This window comes from Mus pahari, chromosome 7, assembly GCF_900095145.1.
Source record: "Mus pahari chromosome 7, PAHARI_EIJ_v1.1, whole genome shotgun sequence".
NCBI lineage: Eukaryota > Metazoa > Chordata > Mammalia > Rodentia > Muridae > Mus > Mus pahari.
In genome coordinates, this window is record NC_034596.1 from 102,693,782 (window position 1) to 102,720,416 (window position 26,635).

At 51.4% G+C, this 26,635-nt stretch overlaps 2 protein-coding genes across 6 annotated transcripts in view; one reads left to right on the plus strand and one right to left on the minus strand.

The window, feature by feature from the left end:
* Evl (Enah/Vasp-like) overlaps positions 1 to 19,899 on the plus strand; it is a 128,164-nt gene extending 108,265 nt beyond the window's left edge. For 3 of the 5 annotated variants that reach the window (XM_021202118.1, XM_029541183.1, XM_021202117.2), the window contains exons 4-14: positions 4,405 to 4,468; positions 5,621 to 5,679; positions 6,573 to 6,802; positions 7,338 to 7,459; positions 11,621 to 11,681; positions 13,142 to 13,205; positions 14,841 to 14,907; positions 14,994 to 15,056; positions 17,460 to 17,526; positions 17,773 to 17,830; positions 19,414 to 19,899. In XM_021202118.1, coding sequence (XP_021057777.1) covers positions 4,405 to 4,468; positions 5,621 to 5,679; positions 6,573 to 6,802; positions 7,338 to 7,459; positions 11,621 to 11,681; positions 13,142 to 13,205; positions 14,841 to 14,907; positions 14,994 to 15,056; positions 17,460 to 17,526; positions 17,773 to 17,830; positions 19,414 to 19,451 — 893 coding nt within the window. In that variant the 3' untranslated portion in view covers positions 19,452 to 19,899. The remainder of the gene's footprint in view (positions 1 to 4,404; positions 4,469 to 5,620; positions 5,680 to 6,572; positions 6,803 to 7,337; positions 7,460 to 11,620; positions 11,682 to 13,141; positions 13,206 to 14,840; positions 14,908 to 14,993; positions 15,057 to 17,459; positions 17,527 to 17,772; positions 17,831 to 19,413) is intronic. The other 2 variants (XM_021202120.1, XM_021202119.1) reach the window with 1 other exon arrangement.
* Positions 19,900 to 21,670: 1,771 nt separating this feature from the next.
* The window catches only part of Degs2 (delta 4-desaturase, sphingolipid 2), a 12,995-nt gene continuing 8,030 nt past the window's right edge, over positions 21,671 to 26,635 (minus strand). The window contains exons 2-3 of the mRNA XM_021202546.1: positions 23,306 to 24,048; positions 21,671 to 22,056 (exon numbers count right to left, since the gene is read on the minus strand). Of these exons, the coding sequence (XP_021058205.1) occupies positions 21,910 to 22,056; positions 23,306 to 24,048 (890 nt within the window). The 3' untranslated portion in view covers positions 21,671 to 21,909. The remainder of the gene's footprint in view (positions 22,057 to 23,305; positions 24,049 to 26,635) is intronic.

Genomic DNA, 26,635 nt, shown 5'->3' on the forward strand with positions numbered 1-26,635 from the left:
GAAGGGCCTAGTCTCTAGCCAAATGGGAAAGAGGAAAAACAGGCAGCTAGAAAGATGGCAGCAAGGGAAACAGAGAGCTACTCAAGAGGGCTTGGCAGCTGCCCAGCTCAGAGCAGGCAGCTGTCGTTTGCTGGCCAGAAATTACATCAGGCCTCACTGAGCGGGTGCGGGTCCTTTGTCTCTGGCACTCCTGGGATCTCAGGTTCCATCTTTTCAGAAGCCCAAGAGATACCTTTCCTGACGAGGAGAGCTGGCAACTTAGCCTGGGCTCTGTCCCAGAGGAGCTGAGGCTGCTGTCCAGTGTCATTGGTGGGGAGGGAGGGAGCAGAGACTTCATTAGGAGCAGGTGGCAGCCTTGCCTCCTCTGACACCCTGTTGGGGACTGGAGGGACTTGTAACCACTTTGTTACCTGTCCCAAAGGTGGTACCTGCTACTCATGCATGATTTGGAAATTCAAAATAAGGAGAAATCCCCATGATCCTAAGATACCCACTGTTAATAATTTGGTATGTTTTCTTGTTTGTCCTTTTGAATTGTAGATATTTGGAGGCTGGAGTAGATTGGCTGCTCAATGGCAGAGCACTTGTCCCAGACTTAATCCCCAGAACCAAAGGCAGGGTGGGAGGGTTGGAGATAAATGATCCTTATTTCCATCTTTCACATGTATAAGAAACTGAGGTACAAAGAAGGAAGGAAGTCTTAATTACTTAGAGGCAAACCCAGCAAAGACTAATCTAGCAAAAACTCAGGAGGCTAGCAGTTCAAGACCAGCCTGAGCTATATAGTGAGACCTTGTCTTAAAATGTAAAAAATAAATACAGTGGATAAAAATCACCCTGGAGGAAACTTCTGTAAATATAAGCATCCTACAAAAGTACAACCAGGAATGGGAAGGGGCTGAAAGGTGAGGTAGAAGACTAGTGGGAGGACTGGAAGAGCAGAGCTTGGTCCCCTACACAACACCCCTTCTAATTCCATCAGACTTCAAGGCACAGCTCTGATCAGACAGTTTTCATCCATGAAGAGAAGGACTTTCTGCATAGGATCCAGTACATGGAACTAAAGGCATGTACCACCAGCAAGCTTACTGAAGGATGGAGGAGGTTGCTCTTACCTGCCTGTTACCTCCAGTGGATCCCTGGTGTGCTTCTGCCCTACCCAGTACTGAGCTCACTCTCGGGGGATTCAGTCTCCTGACTCCCACCATGTTCCAGCTATACTCTGCTTTGTCCTCTCCAACCAGAGCATCTCTCCTCCTGTCATTCTACTTCCTGTGGTCCCATGGGTGGAGATGGCCCTTCTCACTCTCTTCTTGTTTATTTCCTGTCATGATCCCCACCATGTGACCTTCAAGGATAAAGGACATCCTCTGATTTGCCAGGTATTTGGGAAGTGTGAGTGAGTAGTCGTACTTGTAATTGAGGCTAGAAAGCAGACCTTCGCAACATCACAAAGTCAACCCTTCCTAAGAGCCATCATAGCTTGAAGCAGATAAGCTTGGACCCCAGTTCTACCTGAGGCTCAGATCTGTGCCAGCAGCTCTCTGTGTTCTGAGAGGGGGGCTATCAGCGGGGAGTCTCCCTGTCTCTTCTCTTCTCTCTCTTGCCTGCCTTGCTGCTGGGAGTAAGGCCCACGTTTAGCTTTACATGACACTAAAGATCAGGTCTTCAAGCTTGTGCAGCAAGCACATCATCACCCACTGAACCATACCCCACACAGCCACTCTTGATTCCAGCTCCAGGGGATCCAATGCCCTCTCTGGCCTTCATGGGTACCTGTTCTTAGTAACAGATACAGATGCATACACATAAATAAACATAAAATTAATCTTTTTTTTAAAAATACCCTTAAGGCAGGCATGGTGGTGCAGGCCTTCGGTCCCAGCACTTTGGGAGGCAGAGGCAAGTGGATATCTATGAGTTCAAGACCAACCTAGTCTACAGAATGAATTCCAGGACATCTAGAGCTGTTGAACAGAGAATCCCTGTCTTGAAAAACCAACCAAACAAACAACCAAACAAAATAAAATAAATATCCTTAAATACTGAGTTGTAGAAGGTAGATTGGGGGGGGGGGTGTCAGGCACCAGGGACCCTCTTTCTCTTCACCCCTATCCTACAGGGTCACAGCTCAGCCCAGGAAGCAAGAGGTGACACCATGAGTCCACCATCTTGGCCTGTGGTTACAGCCATAAGGGAAGTTATCTGCAGTATCTCAGCACAGGATGGATGAATGTCTCATCAGTCATGACCATAGCTTTCTTGTTGACATCTACTCTCCACTTGAGAAATGCTGCCTAGCTGGAGAGGCCCCTATAAGTGGGCTCTTCTCCGGAGACCAGCACCCATTATAGAAGAAGAAGCCTCTTCCACAGCCCTTCTGTCAGAATCTGCCATGGCACATGTGGTTGGACAATGGATTAGGAAAGAGGGCCTCACCTGTACAAGAGCATCTTTTCTTGCTCAGGAGAGCGCCAGGCTTGGAAGGGACTGTGGCTCCTGATGGCCTTCCCCAGCTTTCTGTAGTAGCAGGTTAGCTGAGTGTGCAGGGAGTCTAGGTCAGCATAAAGACCGAGAAACCCAAGTGAATGACAGCAGCACACTGCGAGCATATCTGCTATCTGGGTGTCTTAGCAGGAGAGGAAACAACCAGAGCAACCAGGCCAGGCCAGAGGCTAAGCAGACCTTGCATCCGCCAGTGTGGACCAGGCATCCAGGGTCTTAGTCTTAAGGTGGGACAAAGCCTCAGACAAGGAGCGGCACAGGTTGCCAGAATAGGAACTTGGCCTCCAGGAGGAGGAAAGCAGTCTAGACCCAGGAGTGAGTCAGTTGTTCAAGCTTGAGCCTAAAGCCTGTGTAGTCGTTACCTGTCTGCTGCTGTAAGAAAACCCCATAAGCAGCAGCTGACTCACTTTGGCTCCCAGTTCCAGAGGCACAGTCTGTCATGGTGGGAGGAGTGGAGGCAGGAGCAGAGTACTACCTGGAAGCAGCACAAGGCTGTGATCTCACAAAGCCCACCCCCAAGTAACATACTTCCTGCAATAAGGTCAGGCCTCCTAACCCTCCCCAACAGCACCTCTACCTGGTGACCAGGTGTTCACATAGCCAGAGCTGTGGAGGACATTTCTCATTTAAACCTCTGCAGCCTTGGCCGGGCTAAGAGCAGAGTCCCAGAATGTAGGGCTGAGGCATTGTGAAACCTGCCTTCACCAGAATGAGTGAGACAGAGGTCAAGCAACTCCTTTCTGCTGTGCAGACATGAGTCTGCACCTGAATGCTCCATCCAGGGACAGGGCAGCTTGTGGCTCTATAGGTGGCATGTAAGTCCACCATCTCATTCTTCAAGCCAGTCTGACTGACATCATGCTGAAACTGAACTTGAGAATGAGACAAGTGCTGTGGCAGGTGCTTTGTCTTATTCTGCTACTTGCACAACCTTTGAGCGAGTCACCTAACTTCCTGGGCCTGGCTTCCTTGGTGGTCCCAAGTCCTTCCTCATGAGCACTCTCCTAGCTGTGTGAGATTACAGTTGAAATCTAGGTTGAGTAAAAGTTGTCTGGGAATTGCTCTGATCAGGCTCCCATAGGAAATAACATTTTCTGTACACAAGAAGAGGAAGACCACTAAGACCCTGGGCTTCTGGGAAGTGGGAGGCTGAAGAGACTGCCTGCTGTCTGAAGTGTAGATTCACACTCACTTCACCCAAAGGTGGAAACAAAGCTGTTTGCACCAGCCACTGATTGTACACTTACAAAGGGACACTGTGCACTGGCCCTCGGGAAACAATCAGCTCTTTCTCGGGTTGGAGCTGACGCCTGGATTTCTCTTTAAATGTGGGTCCCAGCACCAGCCCTCCTGAGGACAGGAGGTACAGCAGTGGGACCCTATCCTTTCAGGTCCAAAGTGGGTATGGCCTAGGAGCTCTCATGGTGGCCCAGAACAAAGGGAGCCAGCCGTGCAGGGTTGCACTGCCTCTTCCCACAGCTCCAGACTCCCAATGTGAGTGACAGGTTTAAGGAGGGGCCACCCCACACGTGGGTAGTTCCTAGTTCAATCTGGTCTTGATAGTCACCAGCTGAAGGTATTAATCGTTCTCTCAAAGAAACCATCGGCGCTCACGATTCTTGACACACTGGGGTGGGGTTGAGGACACAGTGGCAAGTGAGCCGACACAGCACGTCCTGTCAGCAGAACGTGGATCCCACTATGCTTCAGAGGGAGAGCCACAGGAAACAGAGAGAGATCAAGATATGCAGGTGCTGCATGGGTGTGAGAGCCCACTGTTAGTGGAAGGCGGGATATCTCCTCTGAGGTCAGGAGGGGTGGAGATGGTGCCATTATAGTTCTTTGTTGGGGCCCTTCTTCCCTCCTCTGACCTTTCCACTCTGCATCTCTTCCCTACAGGCCCCTCCACACAGCGTCAGGTGCAGAATGGCCCCTCTCCCGAGGAGATGGACATCCAGAGAAGGTAACCCCATGTCCCACAGATGTCTGACTGAAAGCTCCCCAGTAGAGCCAGGTGCACCCTTCAGCTAGCCTAGATACACAGAGCTGAGGCCACTGACAACAGGGGCACATGCCACTGCAGACTAAGGAGACAGGTCCATTGCCCACAGAATCATACTTCCTAAACTCCTTCTGAAGCGTGCCTAGTAACCCTGTGGTTCCAGGGAGCCCTCTAAAGGAGGACTAAAATGAGGCATAGCTTCCATTTCTCCTGCCACCACAGTGGCTCCAAACAGCCAGACGAACCCATTAGCCCACTCACGCCACTAAGTGAATCCAGTTGGTTAGAGGGTCACACAGGTTTCTCTGAGCTGCTTCCTACTCAGTGTGCCCAGCTCACCAGTCCTCTTCCATCTGCCTCCGTCTCTGTCAGAGGCAGCCAGGGCTGCAGGAAGGTAGCGCAGCCAGTGATGTGCTGGCAGGGCACTGAGTAGAGCCCCAGCACTCTTTTGGTTTGCTTTGGTTTGGTTTTTTCTTAAAAGGTTAGATGTGGCACCACCCACCTGAATACCAGAGTTTAGGAGGCAAAGGCAAACAGACAAACCCTGGTGTTCATTGGCCAGCCAGCCTTGCCTACTTGCTAAGTTCTAGATCAATGAGAGACCCTTTCTGAAAAGAAAAGAAAAGAAAAGAAAAGAAAAGAAAAGAAAAGAAAAGAAAAGAAAAGAAGAGAAAAGAAGAGAAAAGAAGAGAAGAGAAGAGAAAAGAAGAGAAAAGAAGAGAAAAGAAGAGAAAAGAAGAGAAAAGAAGAGAAAAGAGAAAAGAAAGCTGGGCATGGTGGCACACACCTTTAATCCCAGCACTTGGGAGGCAGAGGCAGGCGGATTTCTGAGTTCGAGGCCAGCCTGGTCTACAGAGTGAGTTCCAGGACAGCCAGAGATACACAGAGAAACCCTGTTTTGAAAACAAAAATAATCAAAAACAAAAAAATAGAAAAGAAAAAGAAAGAAAAGAAAAGTGGGCGGTGCCTATGACATCACTCAGGGTAATCCTTTTTCCTCCACACACAAACAAAGCCCAGTGTTGTGGGTCTCAGAAGTACCATAGAACCAGCTTTCAAATGTGGGAGCGTGGGCACAGAGAGCTCAAGGTGTCTGCTGTGGTTGCTTTCCAGACAAGTAATGGAGCAGCAGCACCGCCAGGAGTCTCTGGAGAGAAGAATCTCAGCCACAGGTAGGGGAGACTCCCTCCTCCAGCCACCGTCCACACTGCCCCAGAGGCCCTGACCCCCATGTTCAGTGCATCCTCAAGTTCCGTGGTGCTCATGGCAAACCGCCCTACCTGCTTTTCAAATGCCCTGCCCTCTCAGCTGCTGCAGCACCTCCCTCCCCTCCGCTGCCCAGGCCCCTGTGCAGTCTTGAGCAAGTCTAGTTCTACCAGCATGTCTCCTTCCCACACGTCCCGTCCTCTTGGCTCGGCACTGCTTCCTTCACTATCCTGACACCACCTCTCCTGTCTGCTCCCAGCTCTGTAGGGCAGTCTTCCAAGAGCTTCAGCTTCGACAGGCTTCCTGGGCATACTTCTAGTAGAGCGTGCTTTGCAGCACAAGTCTGTGTTCTCCTCTGTGATTTGTTGGCTGTCCTTACTAGACCATAAGCACCCTGAGGTGTTTTCCTCAGTGTATGGCACAGTCTGATTCACTGGAGGTGCCTGACTAGGTGCATAGTGGAGGCCAGCCCTCGGTGGTTCCTTGACCCAAATTCCTGGTCATCTCTGGACCCACAGTTCTTTACCTCTTAGAGACCCTAGGGTCCAAGCACTAGTCCCACTTACATCCTAAGACCAACTTCAGTCAGTGCCTAAGATGGAGCCAAGTACTTAAAATGGAAACCGGCACGGCCAGGAACTCCACACACACACACACACTGGAGAGGTATGAGCAGGGCAAGAGGAGCTCTGCTGTGCTCAATGGGGCTGGGTTCTGTAGGGCCTTCCTGAGAGAGACAAACTCTTCTGCACCTCATCTCTGATGTGCAAGCTGCCCTCCAATCTTTTGAAGGACCCAGAATGAAAACAGCTGGACACCCCTGGGTGTTGGAGACTGACTCCTCCCCTTTGCCTTCCAGGGCCCATTCTCCCCCCTGGGCATCCCTCTACGGCAGCCAGCGCCACTCTCTCCTGTAGTGGACCTCCACCCCCGCCTCCACCCCCAGTTCCACCTCCACCCACAGGGTCTACTCCCCCGCCCCCACCCCCGCTGCCAGCTGGAGGAGCCCAGGGGACCAACCACGATGAGAGCTCTGCATCAGGACTGGCTGCTGCTCTGGCGGGAGCCAAGCTAAGGAGGGTGCAGCGGGTAAGAGTTCTTGTCAGGGTGAGCAGGCCAGCCACCCTTTACATACCACTCTCACCTCTCACCCTGTCCTCACCTGTTCATCAGTGAGACACAGAGCAAAACTCTATTCCCCCAGCCCAGCTGGCCAGCTCTCTGCTGGTTATTAAACAAGTCAACAGGGCCTTTATCAGCTGCAGCTGCCTTAGTTAACAAGTACTGAATCTGCCCTTGCTTTCCCCATGGAATGTGCTTCCAGTTGATTCAGCTCCCCACCCCTGGTGCACATGCTCCTGGAAAGAGCTGTAGATAGTATAAGGCTGGCCATAAAAGAGTGCTCTGATGCATATCTCTGGCTTGCAAGTCGCTTCCCTCCTCCCTTGTAACTAACTGGCTTTGGCAAGGACTCATGCCTGTGGGCCTACCAAGCCTGTCCCTGAGCCTCCCTAGAGTCTGGTCTTCTGTGGACTTGAGAGTGTTAAGCTAGCAGCCTCGCTCCTAGGATCTTTCTGCTCCCACCACTGGTCAGCATCTGACGTGCACTTCTTCCTACCCTCAGCCAGAAGATGCATCTGGAGGCTCCAGTCCTAGCGGGACTTCAAAGTCCGAGGCCAACCGGGCAAGCAGTGGGGGAGGTGGAGGAGGCCTCATGGAAGAAATGAACAAGCTGCTGGCTAAGAGGTGGGTACAGTGTCTCCTAGAGGAAGCCACTGTCCTCAGCTGAATGTCATTGCTAAGACACATTCAGGGGGCCTAGAACAGCACCCACTGCACTGAGAAACAAAGAAGGGGCTGGAGAGATGGCTCAGCAGTTAAGAACACTGACTGCTCTTCCAGAGGTCCGAGTTCAATTCCCAGCAACCACATGGTGGCTCACAACCATCTGTAATTCGATCTGATGCCCCCTTCTGGTGTGTCTGAAGTCAGCGACAGTGTACTCACATACATGAAATAAATAAATTACCAAAAAAAAAAAAATCTTTTGAGAAAAAAAAGGAAAAAGAAAAAGAAACTGAGAGACAAATACAACACAGTCCCAGAGTTTTAGAGAGCTTTCTAGAGAATGTAGAGGCAGGTGTCCATCAGCCTCCTCAGGAAGAGGCAGGAATGGAATTGTAAGATGAACTGCACCCAGAGAGATGGGAAAAGAGATGGGCCCTCTGTGTCAGGGTAGGCTCTGGGCCTATTTTCTCTTCACCCTGACAGGTATAATTCTAGCCTGTGCAGGACATTACCCTGTCACTTTTTATAAATAGATAGACTTATTATGTATACGTTGTTCTGCCTGCATGTATTCCACAGGCCAGAAGAGGGCAGCAGATCTCATTATAGATGGTTGTGAGCCACCATGTGGTTGCTGGGAATTGAACTCAGGACCTCTAGAAGTACGCAGCCCACTGAGCCATCTCCCCAGCCCCACCCTGTCACTCTTAAATGTGACCTAACACCAGGAATGTTGACTTGGTTCTAAGGCTGTGGCTGGCCTGGAGGCCAGAGAGCACAAGAGCAGGCTTGGAATCCCAGCACTCTGCACCGGAGAGCAGATAAAGGCCAGAGAGGCCTGCTCTCTGGTGCTCTAGTAGTGCCGAGAGTAGGCGTTCCTGGCAGGGTAGGCAGGCCAGGCACCCTTCACACATCAGCAAGGCACCTCTCATCCTGCCCTCACTGAGCAAAGGGCTCTCCCGGTGACTAGGGAGCCAGACCTGTCCTGAGATGACGAGGTGGTTGTGTGAGCCGTGCCACTTACTTTCTTAGAGATCCCTTCCACCTTCGAGGCTGACGAGCCTCAGTGGGACCATAGGCCTGGGCCTTCCACACTGTGATCCTAAAGTATCTCATTGAATCCAAGAGGAAGGTTCTGTGGGCATGAAGAGCAGAGGAAGGTCCAGAGTGCAGGCGGCCAGGCTCGTGCTTCCTGGTGGCTGGTGCCTCCTCACATATACCAGGTGCTTCATCAGGAAATAGTGTGGGGCAGTGGGGTGTCTGTGGGCAGCGTTAGCCTTCCCAGGCCTCCTAGACAGTCTAGGCAGACATGAAGCAGCCTTCACAGAACAGTATGTCAAGGCCTGCAGGAGGAAGAGGCGGGTCTCACAGAGAAGGCTCTACCTGTCCTCTGCTTAAAGAAGTGCAGTTCTGTGGGCTGAGGGCGGCAGAGGTGCCAGCCGGGCAGTGTTCAAGCACAGGCTGAGAAGCCGGCACATGGAAGACTGGAGGAAGCCAGCTGGAGAGGAGACTGAAAGAGTGCCTCACTGCCCAGCTGGATCTCAGATATCAGGAGAAAACATTTTAGAAAAGAAAATGTTTGTACCTTCCTTCAAGCAGGGCTCCACCTGCAGTGGAGAAGTTACAGGGTGAGCACCTCCTGAGGGCTGCTGTGCTGGCACAGGCCCTTAACATGCCTCCCAGTTTTACCAGTGTAGACGGCAGTGGCTTGGTCTGTATTGTCTCTGTGTTAGGATGGGACACATGCCTGCTCCCATGTTAGGCAAATGACCGCCCCTGAGGAGCACTCTCCGCACAGGCATCCCTCTGATTTTAAGGGATGGAAGGTGGCTTCTGGGCATCAGTGGCATCATGGGTAAAGTGACTGGGCAGACCAGTGAAGAGACCTCTGTCACCCAGGAAGAGGTGATGACAGCTGCCGTGGAGTAGGCAAAGGTTAAGCTAGGTCAGAGTGGAAAGAAATAGAATTGATGAACTTACTGGTCTTGGTCTGTGGGAGGAATAACTTGCCAAAGGCCAGTTTCTACACGTCAGGGGAAACTGAGGCAGGTGTAGAGTCAGTGATTGATCATTCAGCAGACTTTTCTCTGAGGGCACAAAGCTTGATTTACTGGAGCCAGTGAGAAACTCTTTGGAGCTGTCAAGAAAAGGAGGGGAAAACTCACACATACTCACACACAGACACACATACACACACATAAACACACACAGACACACACACATACAGAAACCCTCAGACACACATATACAGAGACACAAAAACACACCACACACACATACACACACACACATACACATATATACATATAACAACTATTTTTTTCTTCCACAACTCAATATATCCTAACAAAATCTTTCAGGGGGTACAAAATCACAATGTGATTACCTTCTGTTTTTCATTAAGTGATCCATTACAATGAGTATTCATAGAAAAACATTCACCAATACTCTCACATGAATAAACGGTACGTAGAACAGGTTAAACAGTACAGGTTTTAAAAAACAACAAATTATTCCCAAGAACCCACATACATTCATAACTAGCAACTTGTTATAGATTAACAAAATATAAGTAAGCAAAATAATGTTCTCAGCCAGTTTCTCTCACTGGCAGGCTGCAATTTGCAGTTACAAAGAAAGAATTATTACTTATCTTTAAAAGTAATGATACAATCTTAAGAGAATCATAAATCTAAACTTTTATGTAAAAAACAATCAGTCATTTTTATTTTAAATCCTCAGGGTGCATCTACTTATAAACATTTTTTTTTAATTAAGTCACATCAGGAAGCTAAGGGCAAAGATAAGTACAAGAAATTAGTCATCACCTTGCTCACCAGCCCAGCCTTGGGAAGGAAGAGGTGCATCAGCTATTACCAGCCAGACTACCATTGTTTCTTGTTCACTGTCCTCAAGAAAATTCCCTAACTCAACTATTAATAGTGTTTCTTTCTGACCTTCAAATTGTTCCCCAGGGCCACTAACAATCTACAGCTCTGAATTCCTTCTAAGGGTAGTAGTGGAATCATTTATCTGCTCCAGTAGCGATGCTTGAAAAAGCTCCATCACTTTTACGGTGAGTGGCAGTTACACTGCCCAGTGAGGCTGGATGCCACTCAGAGTTTCCTGCAACTCATGGACTATGAGGGATGTGATGACTGTGGCAGCCACAAGCAGGGCGGTGCTCCTCAGCAACCTCGCCGAGGCACAGGCACGGCCATCATGGACCACAGTCCATGAGTTCTAAGGCTGTTTTGCAGTTCCTCTTTCATGGCCCTGTCCTGAGACAGCTTGTATGAGCCCTGCCACTGGCAGCTGGAGACAGCGCCTCAGCACACACAGGCTCACTTCACTCCTGGCAGGCCGCTCACCTCAGGTTATGAGAGACCTCGCAGTTGAAAATGCACTGGAACACATTTCTGGGAAGTAGAGGCCTGTGTCTACACCTGGGAGGAAGCAGATGCAGGTGACATTGAGACCTGGACGCACCAATAAAGTTAGAGTCCTGTAGAAGCTTCATGCATAGGAGGAAAATGCAGGAATTGAGTATAGACAGCCCTTGCTGCTCTCCTGGTTGCTTTTAGCTCCTTAGTGCTGTTCTAGACTGGAAAGGGTGTGGCTAGCTTAACTGAGGTCCAGGACACAAGTGTGGCAAGAGAAAATCTTCCCCACTGTGACATGATGCTAGAGCTGAAGTTCCTCAGCTGCAACAGAAGCTTCCCACAGCTCTGACTCAGAAGAGGTAGACCGGGCCAGGGTTCCAGTCCATCTGCAGGCCTTGAGTAACCCTGTCCCTGGGGGACCTAAATACCACCACGTTTCTCCCTCGGAAGCTATGGCCACCGCCAGCCAGTTCAGTAAGCAAAGAAACACCCCAAGCACTTACTTCCTGCCCAGACCAGTTTTTGAGTCTAGGTCATAGGTGAGTCTAGAAAGTCTTAGCCACTAGCCTTGGCTCATGAAAGAAGGGTACCTGACAAGTGGCCTGTCCACATAAACCAACATCCTAAGCTACACACAGTCTTTCAGGGAACCAAGTGTGAGTGGAGATAGCCCAGAGTCCCCGTCCACGGGGGACCCTGGGAAGCTGATTTGTATTTTTTTTCCCCCAACATCTAGGAGAAAGGCAGCCTCCCAGACAGACAAGCCTGCTGACAGAAAGGAAGATGAGAGCCAAACGGTAGGCACCACTCTACCCAGCTGGCCCACACCCTCAGGCCTGCCTCCCGTGTAAGCACACCTCCCAAGGAGGTCACCGGAAGCTGGGTACCTGGTTTGGACATAGCTGTGAGGGAGTGACATTTTCTGCATCATGCTGCAGGCCCAGACAGGCTTGCATCTCCTGAGCATTCTTTTGAGCAGACCCTTGGAGCCGTCGGTCGGCAGGGAAAGCAGAAGGAGGCATCAAGGTCCCAGCCACCAGGAGTGCTTAGAGAATCCCAGGGGACTCAGGGCCATTACACTCCAGCATGCCAAGGCTGCATCAGAGGGACTGGGAACATCCACTGAAGCCTGATGAAAGTCAGAGTGGTCTTATTTCAAATCACTTATAATTCTAAACATCCCACTTGAGTATTCATCAAGCCCAGTGGGAGCTGTGGTCCCCAGCCATGGCAGGATTCTGGAATCCTGCACTCTTGTCCCTGGCAGGCATATGGAGATTGGTCTGTCAGCACAGAGCCCTTAACCTCAACTTCTATTTATGGTGACCAATTTTTTAATGTACGTAAGTTTTCTTATTTAAAAAAAAATGGCATTCTACTGGGACTACTAAGTAAAAGCCTCTAGTACAAACAGCAGGAAGGCTGCACCTCGCTAACAGAGCTAGAGAATTATGGCCAGCGGGCCCCAGTGCATGCTGCCTGCCTGGTCTTCCTTACATGCTTAGCCAGTGGGGTGGGTCTGGTGCCCCTGCCAGTCTGTTCTCCTCATTCAGTCTACACATGAGCTGCTTCACTAGGCCTAGGCATGTGCAGTGCTTTCTGCTCACCAGATAGCCTCTCTCAGCCTGTACTTCTGCATGATCCTTACTAAAAATGGCCTGCCTCTCAGACCCCAGGTTAGGAAGGTTACCCCTCATTTCCTAGCTCTCTACTTCTGACATGCCCTTCATACAGACAGGGCTGCCTTGCAGAACTGTCAAGGGACCAAAATAGAGTTCTCACCCAACTGCCCTGTATCTTGAATCCCTGTGGCCTTAAGCCACATTTGCTGGCCAGTGCCACTGGATATTTACATGGGTGTGTTGGGCCTCAGATTCCAGAGTCAGCACTGGCTTTTCTTAGGTGCCAGCAAGTACTGGCTAGCCCCAGCTTCAGAGTGCCTCAGGCCATAGAGCCTTAAGGGGTCACTTTCACTAGTGAGGCTCTGTTGAAATCCTCGTCAGACCTCATTTTTTTTTTAACCTAAAAAAAAAAAAAAAGCAGATCTTCTGTATAAATAAGGCCTGGACAGGGTGCTGGGATCCCAAGAAGCTGCCTTCCTGAAGTCCCTTCTTCAGTGTCTACAGCCTGGTGATGTAAGGATTGTGCTCTTTACTGAGAGACATAGACCTTGAGGACATGTGGGAAGCAAGCTGGCACAGAGGTAACCTACCTTGTTGCTAGCAGACTAATGACAGGACCTTCTCTCTCACTTTAGGAAGACCCTAGCACCTCCCCATCCCCAGGGACCCGAGCCACCAGCCAGCCACCTAATTCCTCAGGTAAGAGGGCACCTACCCTACAAGTCTTGAGATCTTAGAGCAAGCAGTCAGCTGATATGGCCGCTTCACTCTATCAGATAAGAGCAGCCGATCTACTGAATTCCAGGTCCTCAGAGCTTCCACACTTCCCCAAGGAGCCCAAGCAGACAGCTAGGCAGGTGTGACAAGGGGCCCTTGATCTGGTCCAGCTAAGGGAAAAGCACTAACAATTCCATTCACAGTGGAGACACCATGTAGGGGCTGGAAACTCAGTGGTGCTGGGGTTTTTAACCATCCAGAGCCTCCACACATTTGTCTAGCAAGCTACCACGCTACTGCTTAGCCACCCCCATGACCAAGAAGCTATTTAATATCATACTTGGTTTCTCCTGTGTAATGCCAGCTAGACTAATGCTACAGTTAGATCACCAATCCATCTTTCTCTACCAGAAGCACAACCCCTGCCCCTGCCCCTGCCCCAGTCCCTACAGTCAACTGTGGCCCCAGGAATGTGATTAAGACAGTGTTATGTGACTTAGCTATGGGACAAGACCCAGAAGCTGGGTTCAACTAACCACATACTCATTGTCAGCTTCGTGCCAAGCCTGGGGCTCATGAATGTGGTAAGTGAAGCAGAGGAGTCAGATGGGCTTGTCAGCTTTTGTTCACACCAGTGTGCATGTGTCCAGCCTTCCTGGACTTCCTAGAGTGCTACTCCCTGCATTACATAGCTTGCTCATTGTCACTGTCCTCATTTCCCAACTGTGGGTTACAGGGATTTCCCTGCTTGGCCGTAGAAGGGATTTCCTACGCTTAGCAGCTTTTGACTACCCATGGCCAAGCATTCTGCTTGAGGCCACACACCTGGAGGGTGGCTTTGGTCCAGATCTTGGATAGGCCCCGTGCACCTGCCAGGTGACTTTGAGGTAACCTGCCTCAGACCTGCAGTTGCTCTGCAAACAAGGTTCAGCTTAGGGCAGGACAACCCAATGCCCCTTTGCTTGACCCACAGCCAGTGTGTTCTGCTCAGTTCAGTCTTTTTCCTGTGAATTGAAACATGAAGTGTAATCTAGTACAACAGAGGTTGAGCATTCCCAGTCCAAAAAATGCAAAATGCTCTAAATTCTAAAACTTCCAGTGAATTTCCTATGAACTCTGAATCTGCAATAACCTCTGGTTCCAAGCATCCATATGAGGTGCCCTCAGCCTATACACTAAGCTTAGAAAAGGGACAGCTACTTCAGGCTCAGGAAGGGAGCAGGCCAGACTCGGTGTAAAGAGACTAGTAGGCAGAGGTTCAGTGGGACCCAGGAAGCCTGGCCACAGGAGCGTGTACCAGGACAAGACCAATGAGAGTGTTGGCTCAGATCCCTGCCTGCTCATTTGTTGCTGGAATTGCTGCTTCCCTACCAACTGAAACAAGCTCTATGTAGAATACTCAGGTTTCAAGGGAATAGTGGGGAATGCGGTGACAGCAGGCCACCTACAGTTCCTGCTGAAAGAGGCCTGAGACTCAGGGCCAGGTTGGAACTCTACTCTTAGCAGCTTCCACTGTGGCTCTGCACCAAAATCTGAGTTGGCTCCTGCAGAGAGGACTTGGGAGTGGGGTGACACTGAATCTTCTCAGCTCTGACCCTTCATGAAATGAATTGGCAGAGGCTGGCCGAAAACCCTGGGAACGGAGCAACTCGGTGGAGAAACCTGTGTCCTCGTTGCTGTCCAGGTGAGCTGTTCTGGGAAGGGCCAAGAGACTGCTCTGCGGGCAGGATCTGGTACTGGTTCACATGTCTCTTTCATTCCATGCCGTAGAACCCCGTCTGTGGCAAAGAGCCCCGAAGCTAAGAGCCCCCTTCAGTCGCAGCCTCACTCTAGGTACCGACAACCCTCCTGCCCATGTGTTGCCCAGGCTCTGCGGCCTCCTCTGTCCCCTGCTCCATGACTAACACCCCAACCCTGTCTTGTGTCTTAGTATTAACAACTTGCTCTGGGAAGGGTAGTCTGCTCTTTCAGACCTGGAGAGAGGCAAAACTAGAGACCATCACAGGGGTGTAGACTGGCTTCCTCTCCTCAGAAGAGAAGGCCCAGGCCCTGCAGAGGCATGACAGAGGAAAGAGAAGCTAATCCAAACAGTCAGTCCCTCCCACCAGGCAATGGTGGGGACTGCTGCTCCCCTCAGTACAGCACCCTGACCTTTCAGATAGTCCTTGGGACCCCTTTCTCTGCATGCAGCACGTCTAGTCAGCCTCCTTAAACGTCAGCTTCCCCCCAGCCTTGTTTCCCAAACCAAATGCCAATATAACAGCAGGACAGACCATTGAGAACTCAACTGACCCAAAAGACAAAGATGTAACTGAAGCCAAATATGCCTGCATTTGAAGGTCTGTGATCCCGTACCAGGAAATCTCTCTACTGGCCACCCCAAATGGGAACAAGCAGCTCTTGTCACAGAGCAGGTGACTGCAGAAGCCAGGCTTGCAGTAAAACAAAGTGATGACAGGCAGGCCATGGGTAGCCAGGCTGCATGCCAGAGACAGCTGTGGGTCCTAGGAGCTCTAGACCACAGTGAGAGCAGGGATGCTCTGCAGTGGGAGCTTTAGAGAGGGGTTGGCCATGCCTCTGAGTGTGCTGCAGAGATTCAGGAAGCAGCCATCAACCTAAGGAGATGGAAGCTGATGGTGCCTTGAACACAGCCACCCTAGCAAAGTTGAACAGGCAGTGTGGTTAGAGGTGGAAAGACTGAGCGTGAGCACTTGGACAAGCTGCTTTCCCACGCGTACACTCCCTGCACAACACCTGACACAGGAAAGAAGGAGGGCTGGCAGACGAGGCTGGAGACCTGTGGTCTTCCTCAGAGCTAGTCCTTACTGCCGTCCGTGGGTCCTCAGGGAATGCTCCCTCCTCCTCAGTGGTCAAGTGTCTTTCCCTGGGCAGACACATGGCCAAGGCCTCTCGTCAAGGCCAAATCTGATCCCCGGTGGTTTTGTCACGGTTCCTTTCCACCCTCTCCTTTCTCTCTTGCTTTCTTTTTAAGTTTTTAAAATTCACTTTACATCCAGTTCACAGCCCCACTCCCTCTCTCTTCCCAGTTCCACCCTTACAAACTCCCCCCCCCATTGCCCCTTCCCCTTCTCCTCAGAGAAGGAAGCCCCGCCTTGGGTAGCACCCCACCTTGGGCATCTAGTCCCAGCACTGGTCTCTAGTTTTACTGAAAATGTACAGTAACCACCTGCTCACAGCGTACACACTGCTCATGATGGCTGCTGTGTGAAGGAGGGACAGCTGAGGCATAGAGAGTAAGGTAGATGGTTCAGATCCCCAGCAGTCACTGCTAAGATGGCACTGCAGCCCACAGGAGGACCTGAAGCTTGGGTATGTTTGCCTGCCAGGACCCAGAATTCCCGGTAGACCTGTTCAGCACCATAACTGACTTCATTTTCAGCCTCTTCTCCCAAACTTTGGAGATCAGTAGCCCTCACTCTCCTAACATCACCCATTACACAGCAAGTTGTTCCTATAAATGGACATTCAAATTCCATCACATCCCCATCTCCCTTACCTGATTCCAGCCTTGTACCTTTCCCTGGAGCCACAGGCTTCAATAACTCTTCTCTCCACATGGGCAGAGGATTGGGTCCAGACTATGTCTGCCATCAGCACCCCACCATGTCCTGAAAGACCCTGGAGATAGATTCACATTGTGGCTAGTGAGTATCTGGGAGAGCGCCCGTGCACGAGGCATTGACGTTCAGATCAATGAAGTCAGTCCAGAGCTTGTTCAAAGCATAACCAATAAAGAAGGAGCAAAGCACATCCTTGAGTGCTTCAGGAAGAGCAGAAGTAGGGGAACCAGTTCCTGCCCAGGGAGTGCTAGCTCAAGTGCTACCCCAGCATGGAGATAACCACAGTTTCATCAATTCTGGTTGGTTTCACCAGCCAGAGTTCAGCTAGGAACACAAACTCCTTGTGGCAGAAGACATGATTAGTACTACCCCTCCTCAGGGAGGCGGGAGGCACAGATGCAATCTGGCTCAGTTGCCTACTCTGCATAAGGCCTTTCACGCCAGAAGACTGCCCCTGTGTGACCCATGTCTGGCTTGGACTGGGAAATGTGGTTAAGGGATTGTAGAGAGACCTTTCAGAGGCAGGACTTGTGCAGCCTTTCCCAGCAGCCCTAGGTAAAATACAGCAGAAGGGCTGGGGAGCCCAAAGCTCTGACACCCCAGGCCGCCCCAGCATGGGTGCCTATAGACCCTGGCAACCACCTTCCCATTCCAGGGTGAAGCCTGCTGGGAGTATGAATGATGTGGGCCTGGATGCCTTAGATTTGGACCGGATGAAACAGGTGAGAGCCGGGGGCAGTCAGCAGGCTGGGGACTAGCTCTATCCAGTGGGTTTCATACTTGACTGCCACAAAGGCAGGAACCTTCCCAGAAGAGGAAAAAGGAGAGTCTGAGTTCCCTGCAGCCTGCTTCTGGGGCCCCTCCCTGTGGGCAGCCATTATGAACTGAGGGGTGGTGAGGGAAAGACCCCTGCAGCATATCCCCTGGAGCCAGCGTCTGTCCCTTCACTGTGAGGCTCTGCCCAGCAGGAGATCCTGGAGGAGGTGGTTCGGGAGCTGCACAAGGTGAAGGAGGAGATCATTGATGGTGAGTGGACCTCAGCCAGGGTGAGCTCACTGTCCTTCCAGCACCCTACACGCCTCAGTGGGTAGCCCTGGAAACAGGTGCAGAAAAACAAAGTGCTTTACCAAGACTGCATTTCCCTCTGGGTGTGGCTTCTGTGTCTGAGACCTCCCTTGCCTAAGCCTAAGCATCCTCTCAGATCACTTGTGCAGGAGAGGGTGGGTGTGGAAACACCCCCTAGTTTCTGTCCTTTCCTGTTCACATTTGTTGCCTGTCCAGTCCTCCTGCCACTGCTGCCTCTGGAGGGTACTGAACTCCCTCACAGCCTGGATGATCCTATGTAGGGAGCAGACGTGGTGTTCTCTCCTTCCCAGAAGAGCCCTGGGAAACTAAAAACTGAGACTGTGACCCTCGTATCACATCTGACCCCACCAGGGCCTTTGAGGGCTGATTGGGCTGGAACAGAGCAGCAAAGCACAGCCTGCGCCTGCAGCCCACATGTTGCCTCACTTCTCACTGGCTCCCAGGCCAGCAGCAGTGATGGCCCTAGAAAGGCCTATGAAGCCAGAGGAGCAGCTAATGGCAGGCTCCCATGGGGAAGATGTACTGTGAGGACCTGGTGGCCAGTCTCTATAGCAGCTACAACCCTTGGCCACAGAGGGCACCAGTCCTGTCTGTCCATTCCTACCGGAGTACAGGTCTGAGCGTTCATAAACGCAGGGAAGGAAACAACACAGCTAAAGAATAGTTGGCTGTCTCACTGCTGCCAGGCACTTCTAGTCTCCAGGTGGGGCGGGGCGGGGTGGGAGGGGCTCCCTTTCTGGCACGTGGGGAAATAGCTGGGTAGGAAACACTGAGTGCAACAGGCCACCTTCAGGACAGCTGCAGGGAGGAGACGGGGAGTGAGTGGTAAGACATGATGAGTGCTGTCCCTCTGCAGGGAGGCAGGAGCACAGACGTCACTGTTTCAGTCACTGCCTGCCATCACCATGTAGGTCCATGCTCTGAGCCCCAGGAAAGTATGTGAGGGTCCTGACCCTGCAGAGATCCCATTACTTAATGGTGACCTTTCTCTGACTGTTGGCTCCAGCCATGTCTGTCCACTGGGAGGATACCAGAGGCCTGTGAAAGGAGGGAGAGTGTGGGGAGCTAAGCGATGGGAGCCCAGTTTTTTTTTTTGGGGGGGGGGCGGAGGGTGCAGAATGAGGGGTCCAGAAGAAGAAAGGGGGCATTTGGGAAGACTTAACAGATGCTCAAGTGTCCAGAACAGAACCTGTCCTGGGGGAGAAAGGCTAGGCCATGGCACTAGCATAGTCCATAACAGCTCTGAAGCCAGAGACTCTGCTCTGTCACATACACCTGAGCAGATGTCAGAATAAGAGCGACTCTGGGTCCCTCCACAACCAGCCTAACACAGCTCTGGAGCAAGGCATAGTTTTTGGCATTTTCATGTTCCTGTCTTGAGGGATAGAAGCCCATGAGGTTGTCTCCCCCAAGGTCTGTATCAGAGCTGCCATGCTGTTGGGCCTCTAGCCCATGTGTGCCCATGGCAGCCTGAGCAGGGTCCTTCCTTCTACACTGAGCCCGCTCTCCTGTCCTGCCCTTAGCCATCAGGCAGGAGCTAAGTGGGATCAGCACCACGTAAGATGGCACCAGTCCTGGAGGATTGCGAGGAGCCGTGCTGGCCCCAGCGAGCATCGAGCCTGCAGAAGCTGGGATGTACTTAAGTCTCAACCTGTGATACAATATTAAAATGAGGAAACAAACTTCAACTCCTGGATTTTTTAGTGTATCTGACACAGAACACCGAGTCTATTCTTTTTTTTGTATTTTATATTTGCTTATTTAAGTGTACATTCCTTTGGTTTATAGAGAACACCCCCAAATCACCTGCTTTATTAGATGGCTTCCAAGTTTTCTCCTAGGTGACACTGTTGGCACCTCAGCTGACAGGGAGCAGCTGGGTGCGGCGTGGCCTTTCCATGCCACAGAGCTGTCAGAATGCAGCACAGCTCCAGCAGCCACAGTGTTGCAGTCTGTCTGTCCACGCAGTGCGCGTTGTGTCCACACAATAATAAACTGTTCACTGTCCACACTCAGGCTCTGGCTCGCTCTCATGCGCCGGCTCTTGGCTGCCCTGGTGGAAATGTGCAGGCCAGAGCATGCAGGGGTAACAGGAGAAAGGGGGGGCCTCAGAAAGCAGCTGGCCTCCATCAGAACAGCCCCAGGAGGGCAGACAGGCTACCAGGCACCTCCTACTGGTAGAGCTGAACCTCAGGTCCTGCACACAGCCCCAGGGTTTCAGGTGGGTGGGCTGTGAGGCCTCCATGTTCATTGTGTCAGGTGTCAGAAGTGGTCCTGAGGCTCAGGCCACAGGAGGCTTTCACCACCCAGACTCCCTGATTCCCGTGACATTTTCAGAAACATGGCCACCTAGGGAGGGCTCCAGCACTTAATCTCCATTGTGGCTACAGGGAGCCTCTGGCTCTTGATGTCAAGGGTCATGTCAATATGGCCAAGAGAGCAGCCATGGGGACCTTGTGACCTCCAATGGCCACCATGACCATAGGACAGAGTGCCTGCTCGGTGCTGGGGGCTGAATAGGAGAGGCTGGGGTGAGGTCCACAGCCATCTCATCTCACTGGGTTCCAGTCGTCCTAAAGGCTAGGAATGTGAGAGAAAAAAACGGAGCAGCTTTAGGAGGCCTGGCCAAGGCAGCACACTCCACGTTTCTGAGAGGAACGTTGCTATAGCCCTCACAGCATCTGTCAAAATGCCCTCAGCACAGCCTGTTCACGGCACCTTCGGACGCACAGTTAAGCCCCAGACCAGCCTCCAACATGAGAGGAGGTCTCAACACAGCCTATGACACTACAAAAGAGGGCTGGCTGGCCTGGCTGAGGTGACGCACATCCAAGAGATTAGGGTGGCAGCTGGCCTCACTGGGATTCCCCTCAGTGCCTGGATTATCCTGTGTGCACAGGGCGGGGCCGCCTGCCCTGGCTCAAAGTCCTCCTATCTCAGGAGTTCTTAGACCAGGCCTTCTAAGTCATCTCAGTCACTATTCAGGGCCACCTGTTCCTGGAACCACAGAGGCCACTCCCAGGCATGAGGCAATGTGGCACACCCTCCCTCCCTGGCCTCCTTTGTGGTGATGTCCTTGGTCAAACCTACCACCTCAAGCTTAGGCTATAGTGAGAGCGGTAAGGCTGGTCCCATTCTTGTCTCTCTACCGAGTCATCCTCTTCCAGCACGCTGCTGCTACCTGTTTTGGACATCAGGACCAACCGTGGTCCAGCCTAAGGTTGGTCTAGTCACTAAGGCTGCCTCTTTAACCACAGATAAGCCACCACATCAACATTTGTGCCCCATCCCTGACTCACATATATGCCCAGCCAGCCATCTGACTTGGGAGCCAGTTCCATGTAGGATGGTGTGAGATGAACCCCATGCCGTCATGTGTCCTGGCCCTGTTCAGATATATGGACTCAGTGCTGCCAGCCTGAACGGATCTTGTCTAGAGATATAAACACTGCTTGCAACCTGATCCATCTATGTCTGGCGATATGGATCTTGTGCTGCCAGCCTGACCCTAGCCAAGCCTAGGGTTCTACAATCAGAGGGCCTAAAGTGGAACTGTTCGTGGCATAGAGGGAGGGGCCTTCTGCAGCCCGTACAAAGTTGTTCCTCCACAATGGTGGATGCCTCGGGCCTTCTAGAACCTAAGGGAGTGACTCAGGCATGGGGCTTACTAAAAGGAGCTACACAGGTGCTGGACTCAACCTTTTTGGATTCAGGCCTCATTCTCTGGGAGCCAAGGTTCAGGCCAAGACTCCATCCTGCCCAAAAGAAGGAAAACACATAGACTATAAAGGCATATTAAATTTAATCTGGGGCATAGAGGAAGCCAGCTCCGTGGGACTGCTTGCTCCGTTATCCTGGTCAGTCATAGCTAAGACCCAGAAAGTTCAGGTAAGCCTGGTTACTCTGAATCTACTTGCTGGGCCCAACGGAGCCAGAAGCAGCTCAGACTGCAGGAGCTGATACAGGCACACGGGCAGGAGGCGTATGGCTGCTCGATCTGGACTACTGGTCGGCAGGGCTCACAGGTGGTCCTTTGCCAGCTTACACTTGCGCTTAACCCTGGAGTAGGGTCCCATAGAGTCCTCAAATACGAAGTCCCAGAGCACTTTGACCCAGGAGTGGTGCTGCGGCAGGTGGTCATAGTATTCAGGTGCAATCTTCCGCACCTGTGAAAAGAGGTTGGGGTCAAGACTGCACCTTGATGGTTTGTGAGTAAAACACACACACACACACACACACACACACACACACACGTAATCAGGGTGTGTCCACTATGAGTTCTGCAGAGTTCTGAGACCGACGCCCTGCCGGCCTTGGGTCTTCACCCCTCCCTCCAGCATCCTATGCTCTGCCAGCCTCTGATCTGTACCACCATTCACTTGTTTCCCAAGTGATCACACTTCCCCCAGGGAGTGCTGCAGCCACAGCATCTATATAACCAAACTCCTGCAGTGCTGTGAAGATTGTCTTCCCGCCTTCTCAGGGAAGCCATCACGGTGTCTAGTGGGCCCAGCAGACAGCCTTCTCTCCTGTGGAGATCAAGGGCTCCATGAAAGGCTCCTTTCAGAGGCGGCCTCAGTGGAGACTCAGGCTTGGCTCCTGAGATGTACTGTTCCCTCCTCTTAACCTCTGCTCTCATTTCAAATGTATATTTGAGTGTGACTGTTGTGGAGGGGGCAGACAGCCTCGTAGTTGCATGAACACATCACCAGGACAACCAAAGGGATCCAGCTCATCAATGTACACATACTAGACACACATTCACACACACACACACACGGCACCCAAGGAGGGCATACACAAACCTACTCAGGACAGGAGCCCCCCTCTCCCACTGCTACCCCTCGCACACCTACCTAACATTCAAGACCTCCAGTCCCTCTAATTCAGCCTCAACACACACCCCCTCCACCTTAGTCTCCCTTCCCTTCTTACTAGCTTTCCCTCCCTGTCGCTACAGCAAGAACCCATAGGATGCAAGGACAAGATCCACACCTGTGCTGCCTGGCCAGCTCCAGGCAGGGCACAGCATGCCTCTACTGTCCCGAGGCTGTGATAAGAAATGAGCACCAACAGGCAGGAAGTAAGAAGCAGGGCACTTCTCACAGTGCCCACTGATACAGAAAAGGAATCTGAAACAGGGCAAGCACTTGACCAGGGACACACCAGAGCCCATCAGCCAGGTTCCAGCAGTATACTAACCTAAGCTGCTAACCTGCACTCACTTGGGAAACTCTGCCCTCTATGTATCTGCCTCCTCCATCTCCAGGCACTGGCTTACGTGTACAGCTTTTCCAAAAGTGCATAGCCATCCCCTTACCAACACACAAAGGAAAGGCAGTCAGGGAATAGCCAGAGCCTTTCCCATCACCCCCCCACTCCTCCCATGCCAGCTCAGCCTGCCTGAGCACTTACCAGTGGCAGGTAGCAACCGGGGATACTGGGGAAGTCATGGTGTTCCATGTGGTAGCCCACATTGAAGGTGATCCAGTTGAGGGGTCCATAGTAGGAGTAAGTCTCGTGGCCCTTCAGGAACATATAATGCTCAGCCACAAAGTGGCCAGAGATAGGGTGCAGGCCCAGACCCAGGAGGCTGCTGCCTAGAAGGTAGACTATGGGCTTGATCCCCCAGAGGGCAAAGATGGTGACATCGAATACCAGCTGCATCAGGGCATTGAGGATCTCCATACGTGTCACCACCTTGGGGTTCACACAGAGAGGCCTTAGTGAATAGAAGAAGGGCTGAAGAACCAGCCAGAGCAGTTTGCGGGCCGGCGTGCAGAAGAACCAGCCCTCGAAGTTCGTAGGAATATCCACATCCAGCCCGTCTCCGCCCAGGTAACGATGGTGGTCCACGTGGTACTTTTTGAAGGATGTGGCGTAAGGTAGGCCAATGGGCAGATTAGCAAAGATGGCAAACCAGCGGTTTCGGGAGACAAAATTTGTGCCAAAGGCAGTATTGTGCGAGATGTCGTGGATGGCCAGTGTCAGCGAGTGGTTGATGCAGCCACCAAAGGCATAGGCCCAAAACAGCAGCCATCGCCAAGAGAGCCCCCGCACTAACCAGCAGGCCAGCACCTGCACCAGTACCATTCCCGACACAGTCCACTTGATGTGGGGGTCTGGCCTCATCAGGGCCTTGATGGCTGGGTACTTGGCTACAAGGAAGACAAGGGTGATGAGTGATTCAGCATTTATTGAGCCCTCATTCTCCTGCCAACTCCCGTCTTCAGCCCCCAGCAGTCCCTGAAAGTATACTGCAGCACAGCCCATACCCTCATGGGTCTAGGAGAGGCATGCAGTAGCTCTGGTTTGTGTCTGGGAAGAGTTGCAGCCTGAACTGTGGAGTGCAAAGACCCTGCCTCTGACCACCTTCCAGATGAGGCTAGGGAGACTTCCCAGGTCAGGGAAATCTGCCACTAGCTGAAATAAAGTCCAGGTGCCACCACAGGTGACATGAAAACCAAAGTAGCTGCAGAGCCACAAGTCTCAGGGCCCCAAGTGTTCCTGCAAACACACCGAAGTCATGTGGGACTAGGAACTTAGACATGACCAGAGAGGGATGATGTAGTCACCCCCAAACTTCTCAGGCACTTGAGGGGGACAGGCATGGCTTGTGAGAGAGCCCCTAAAATGAATAATCACTGCAGAGAAGCTAACAAAATGTCAGCTCTCCACACAGCAGCAAGTATCCGTCCTTGTGTAGTTTGTGCCTTTTTGTATTTTGTATTCTAGAAAAGGAGCAAATGGCGCTTGCAGAAGTTAGCCAAACCCAGGAAGGACCAAAAAGGAAAAATAGAACAGTAACACGTTTAGATTTTTGGTACCTGAAGACTAAGGGTGGGGCAAGATGAAACCACTGGGGCTATCCTACGGGAGAGCCAATCAGAGAGCGGGAGCTACATCCATGAACAGAGGGCCATCCGAAACCCAGAATGGTGGATCGATACATTCTGAGATAGATAAACCAGACTGAGCCAGGTCGGCTCTGTCCTCTGGCTCCCTGGACAAGAATAGGCATCCCAGAGATGGGGTCCCCACTGTCCTGCAGATGGAAAGGTCAGCCAGGCCAGATGTACCTCAGTTAAACATCACCGATGCGCAGCAGCTCCCCCACCCTGTGAGCAAACAGTGGCCTCGACTTGCCCTACCCAGGAATGACCCGTGGAGAGTATCTCCCAGGACCATAGCAAGGACTATGGCGTTCACTGGAACTGGCAGAGCCATGTGAACTGCAATGATGGCTGTATAACATGTGACTCTCACTAATGCCTCCAGCCTGCACTCCTACAAGGGACAGGGGAGCAGTCCAGTTGCCTAGTGTACACACCGCCTTGGACTAATCCCCAGCTCTGCAGAAGTAGAGTGTGCTGACACACACCTGTAATCCCAGCATGTGGGATGGGGTGGAAGGATCAGAAGTCCGAGATATTCCTTGGTTACATAGTGAGTTTGAGGGAGCCTGAGCTGCATGAGATTGTGTGTGTGTGTGTGTGTAGATATCTGTGTGCATGTATAGATATGTGTGTGTGTGTGTATATATATATATATATATATATGAATGAATAAGCAAGCAGATAGAAGATAGATAGATAGATAGATAGATAGATAGATAGATAGATAGATAGATAGATAGATAGATAGATAGATAAGGTAGATAGATAGATAGATAGATAGATAGATAGATAGATAGATAGATAGATAGATAGATAGATAGATAGATAGATAGATAGATAGATAGATAGATANAGATAGATAGATAGATAGATAGATAGATAGATAGATAGATAGATAGATAGATAGATAGATAGATAGATAGATAGATAGATAGATAGATAGATAAGGCAAGCAAATAGATAGGTAAATTGTATATATGTTTTATCATAAGAAAAATAGTCTGGCCAGGCACTGGTGGCACACTCCTTTAAATCCAGTGCTTGGGAGGCAGACACAGGATCTCTGAGTTCCAGGCCAGCCTGTTCTACAGAGTGAGTTTCAGGACAGCCAAGGCTACATAGAGAAACCCTGTGTCCAAAAACAAAACAAGCATGCAGAAACCTCTATCTCCCAAACATTTCATCTGAGCAATGGGCAGGACCCTGAGACAAGGCCCTGTTAGCTGCCTGAGAGATTTCAGGGCCAAGCTGAGGCAGCTGTCAGCATCTGCTTGGAGAGGCTCCTGATGGCATAGGGTGATGGGCATGGGCATGAACCAGCAGTTTCCCTTTGGACTTTGCCCACAGTTGCTTAATGGCCCTCAGGTATCCGAAGAGTCTAGGCTCTGGGAAACCAAGCTGCCCCCAGGCTGACTGCGTTGCCTGTTTTCATATGGCACCAGTCATGAGCAGGACAGTACACCCCCCTAAGGTGCCCACGTGCTGACCCCACAGCCTGTGACCACCTTAGGTGAAAGGTCAAGAAAAAGAGATATATGCATCATTAAAGTCGTCACAAGATTCCCCAGGCATGCAAGAGGAAAGCTGGGAGCCACAGGACCGAATGGGGCATGAAGGGTGAGGCCACCTGTCTTGGGACACAGAGGAAGTCCCGTGAAGAAGGTGGGTGACTCCAGAAGCCAGAGAGACCAGGGAAGGGATCTGCTCCTCCGTGGGGCTTTCAGGATTTCAGCCCAGTAAAGCAGGGCCAGGACACTAAAGTCCAGGACAAACATTACTGTGAAGTGACAGACACCCACAACTGATGACTCCATTCTCCTCCTCCCCCTCCTCCTCCTCCTCCTCCTCC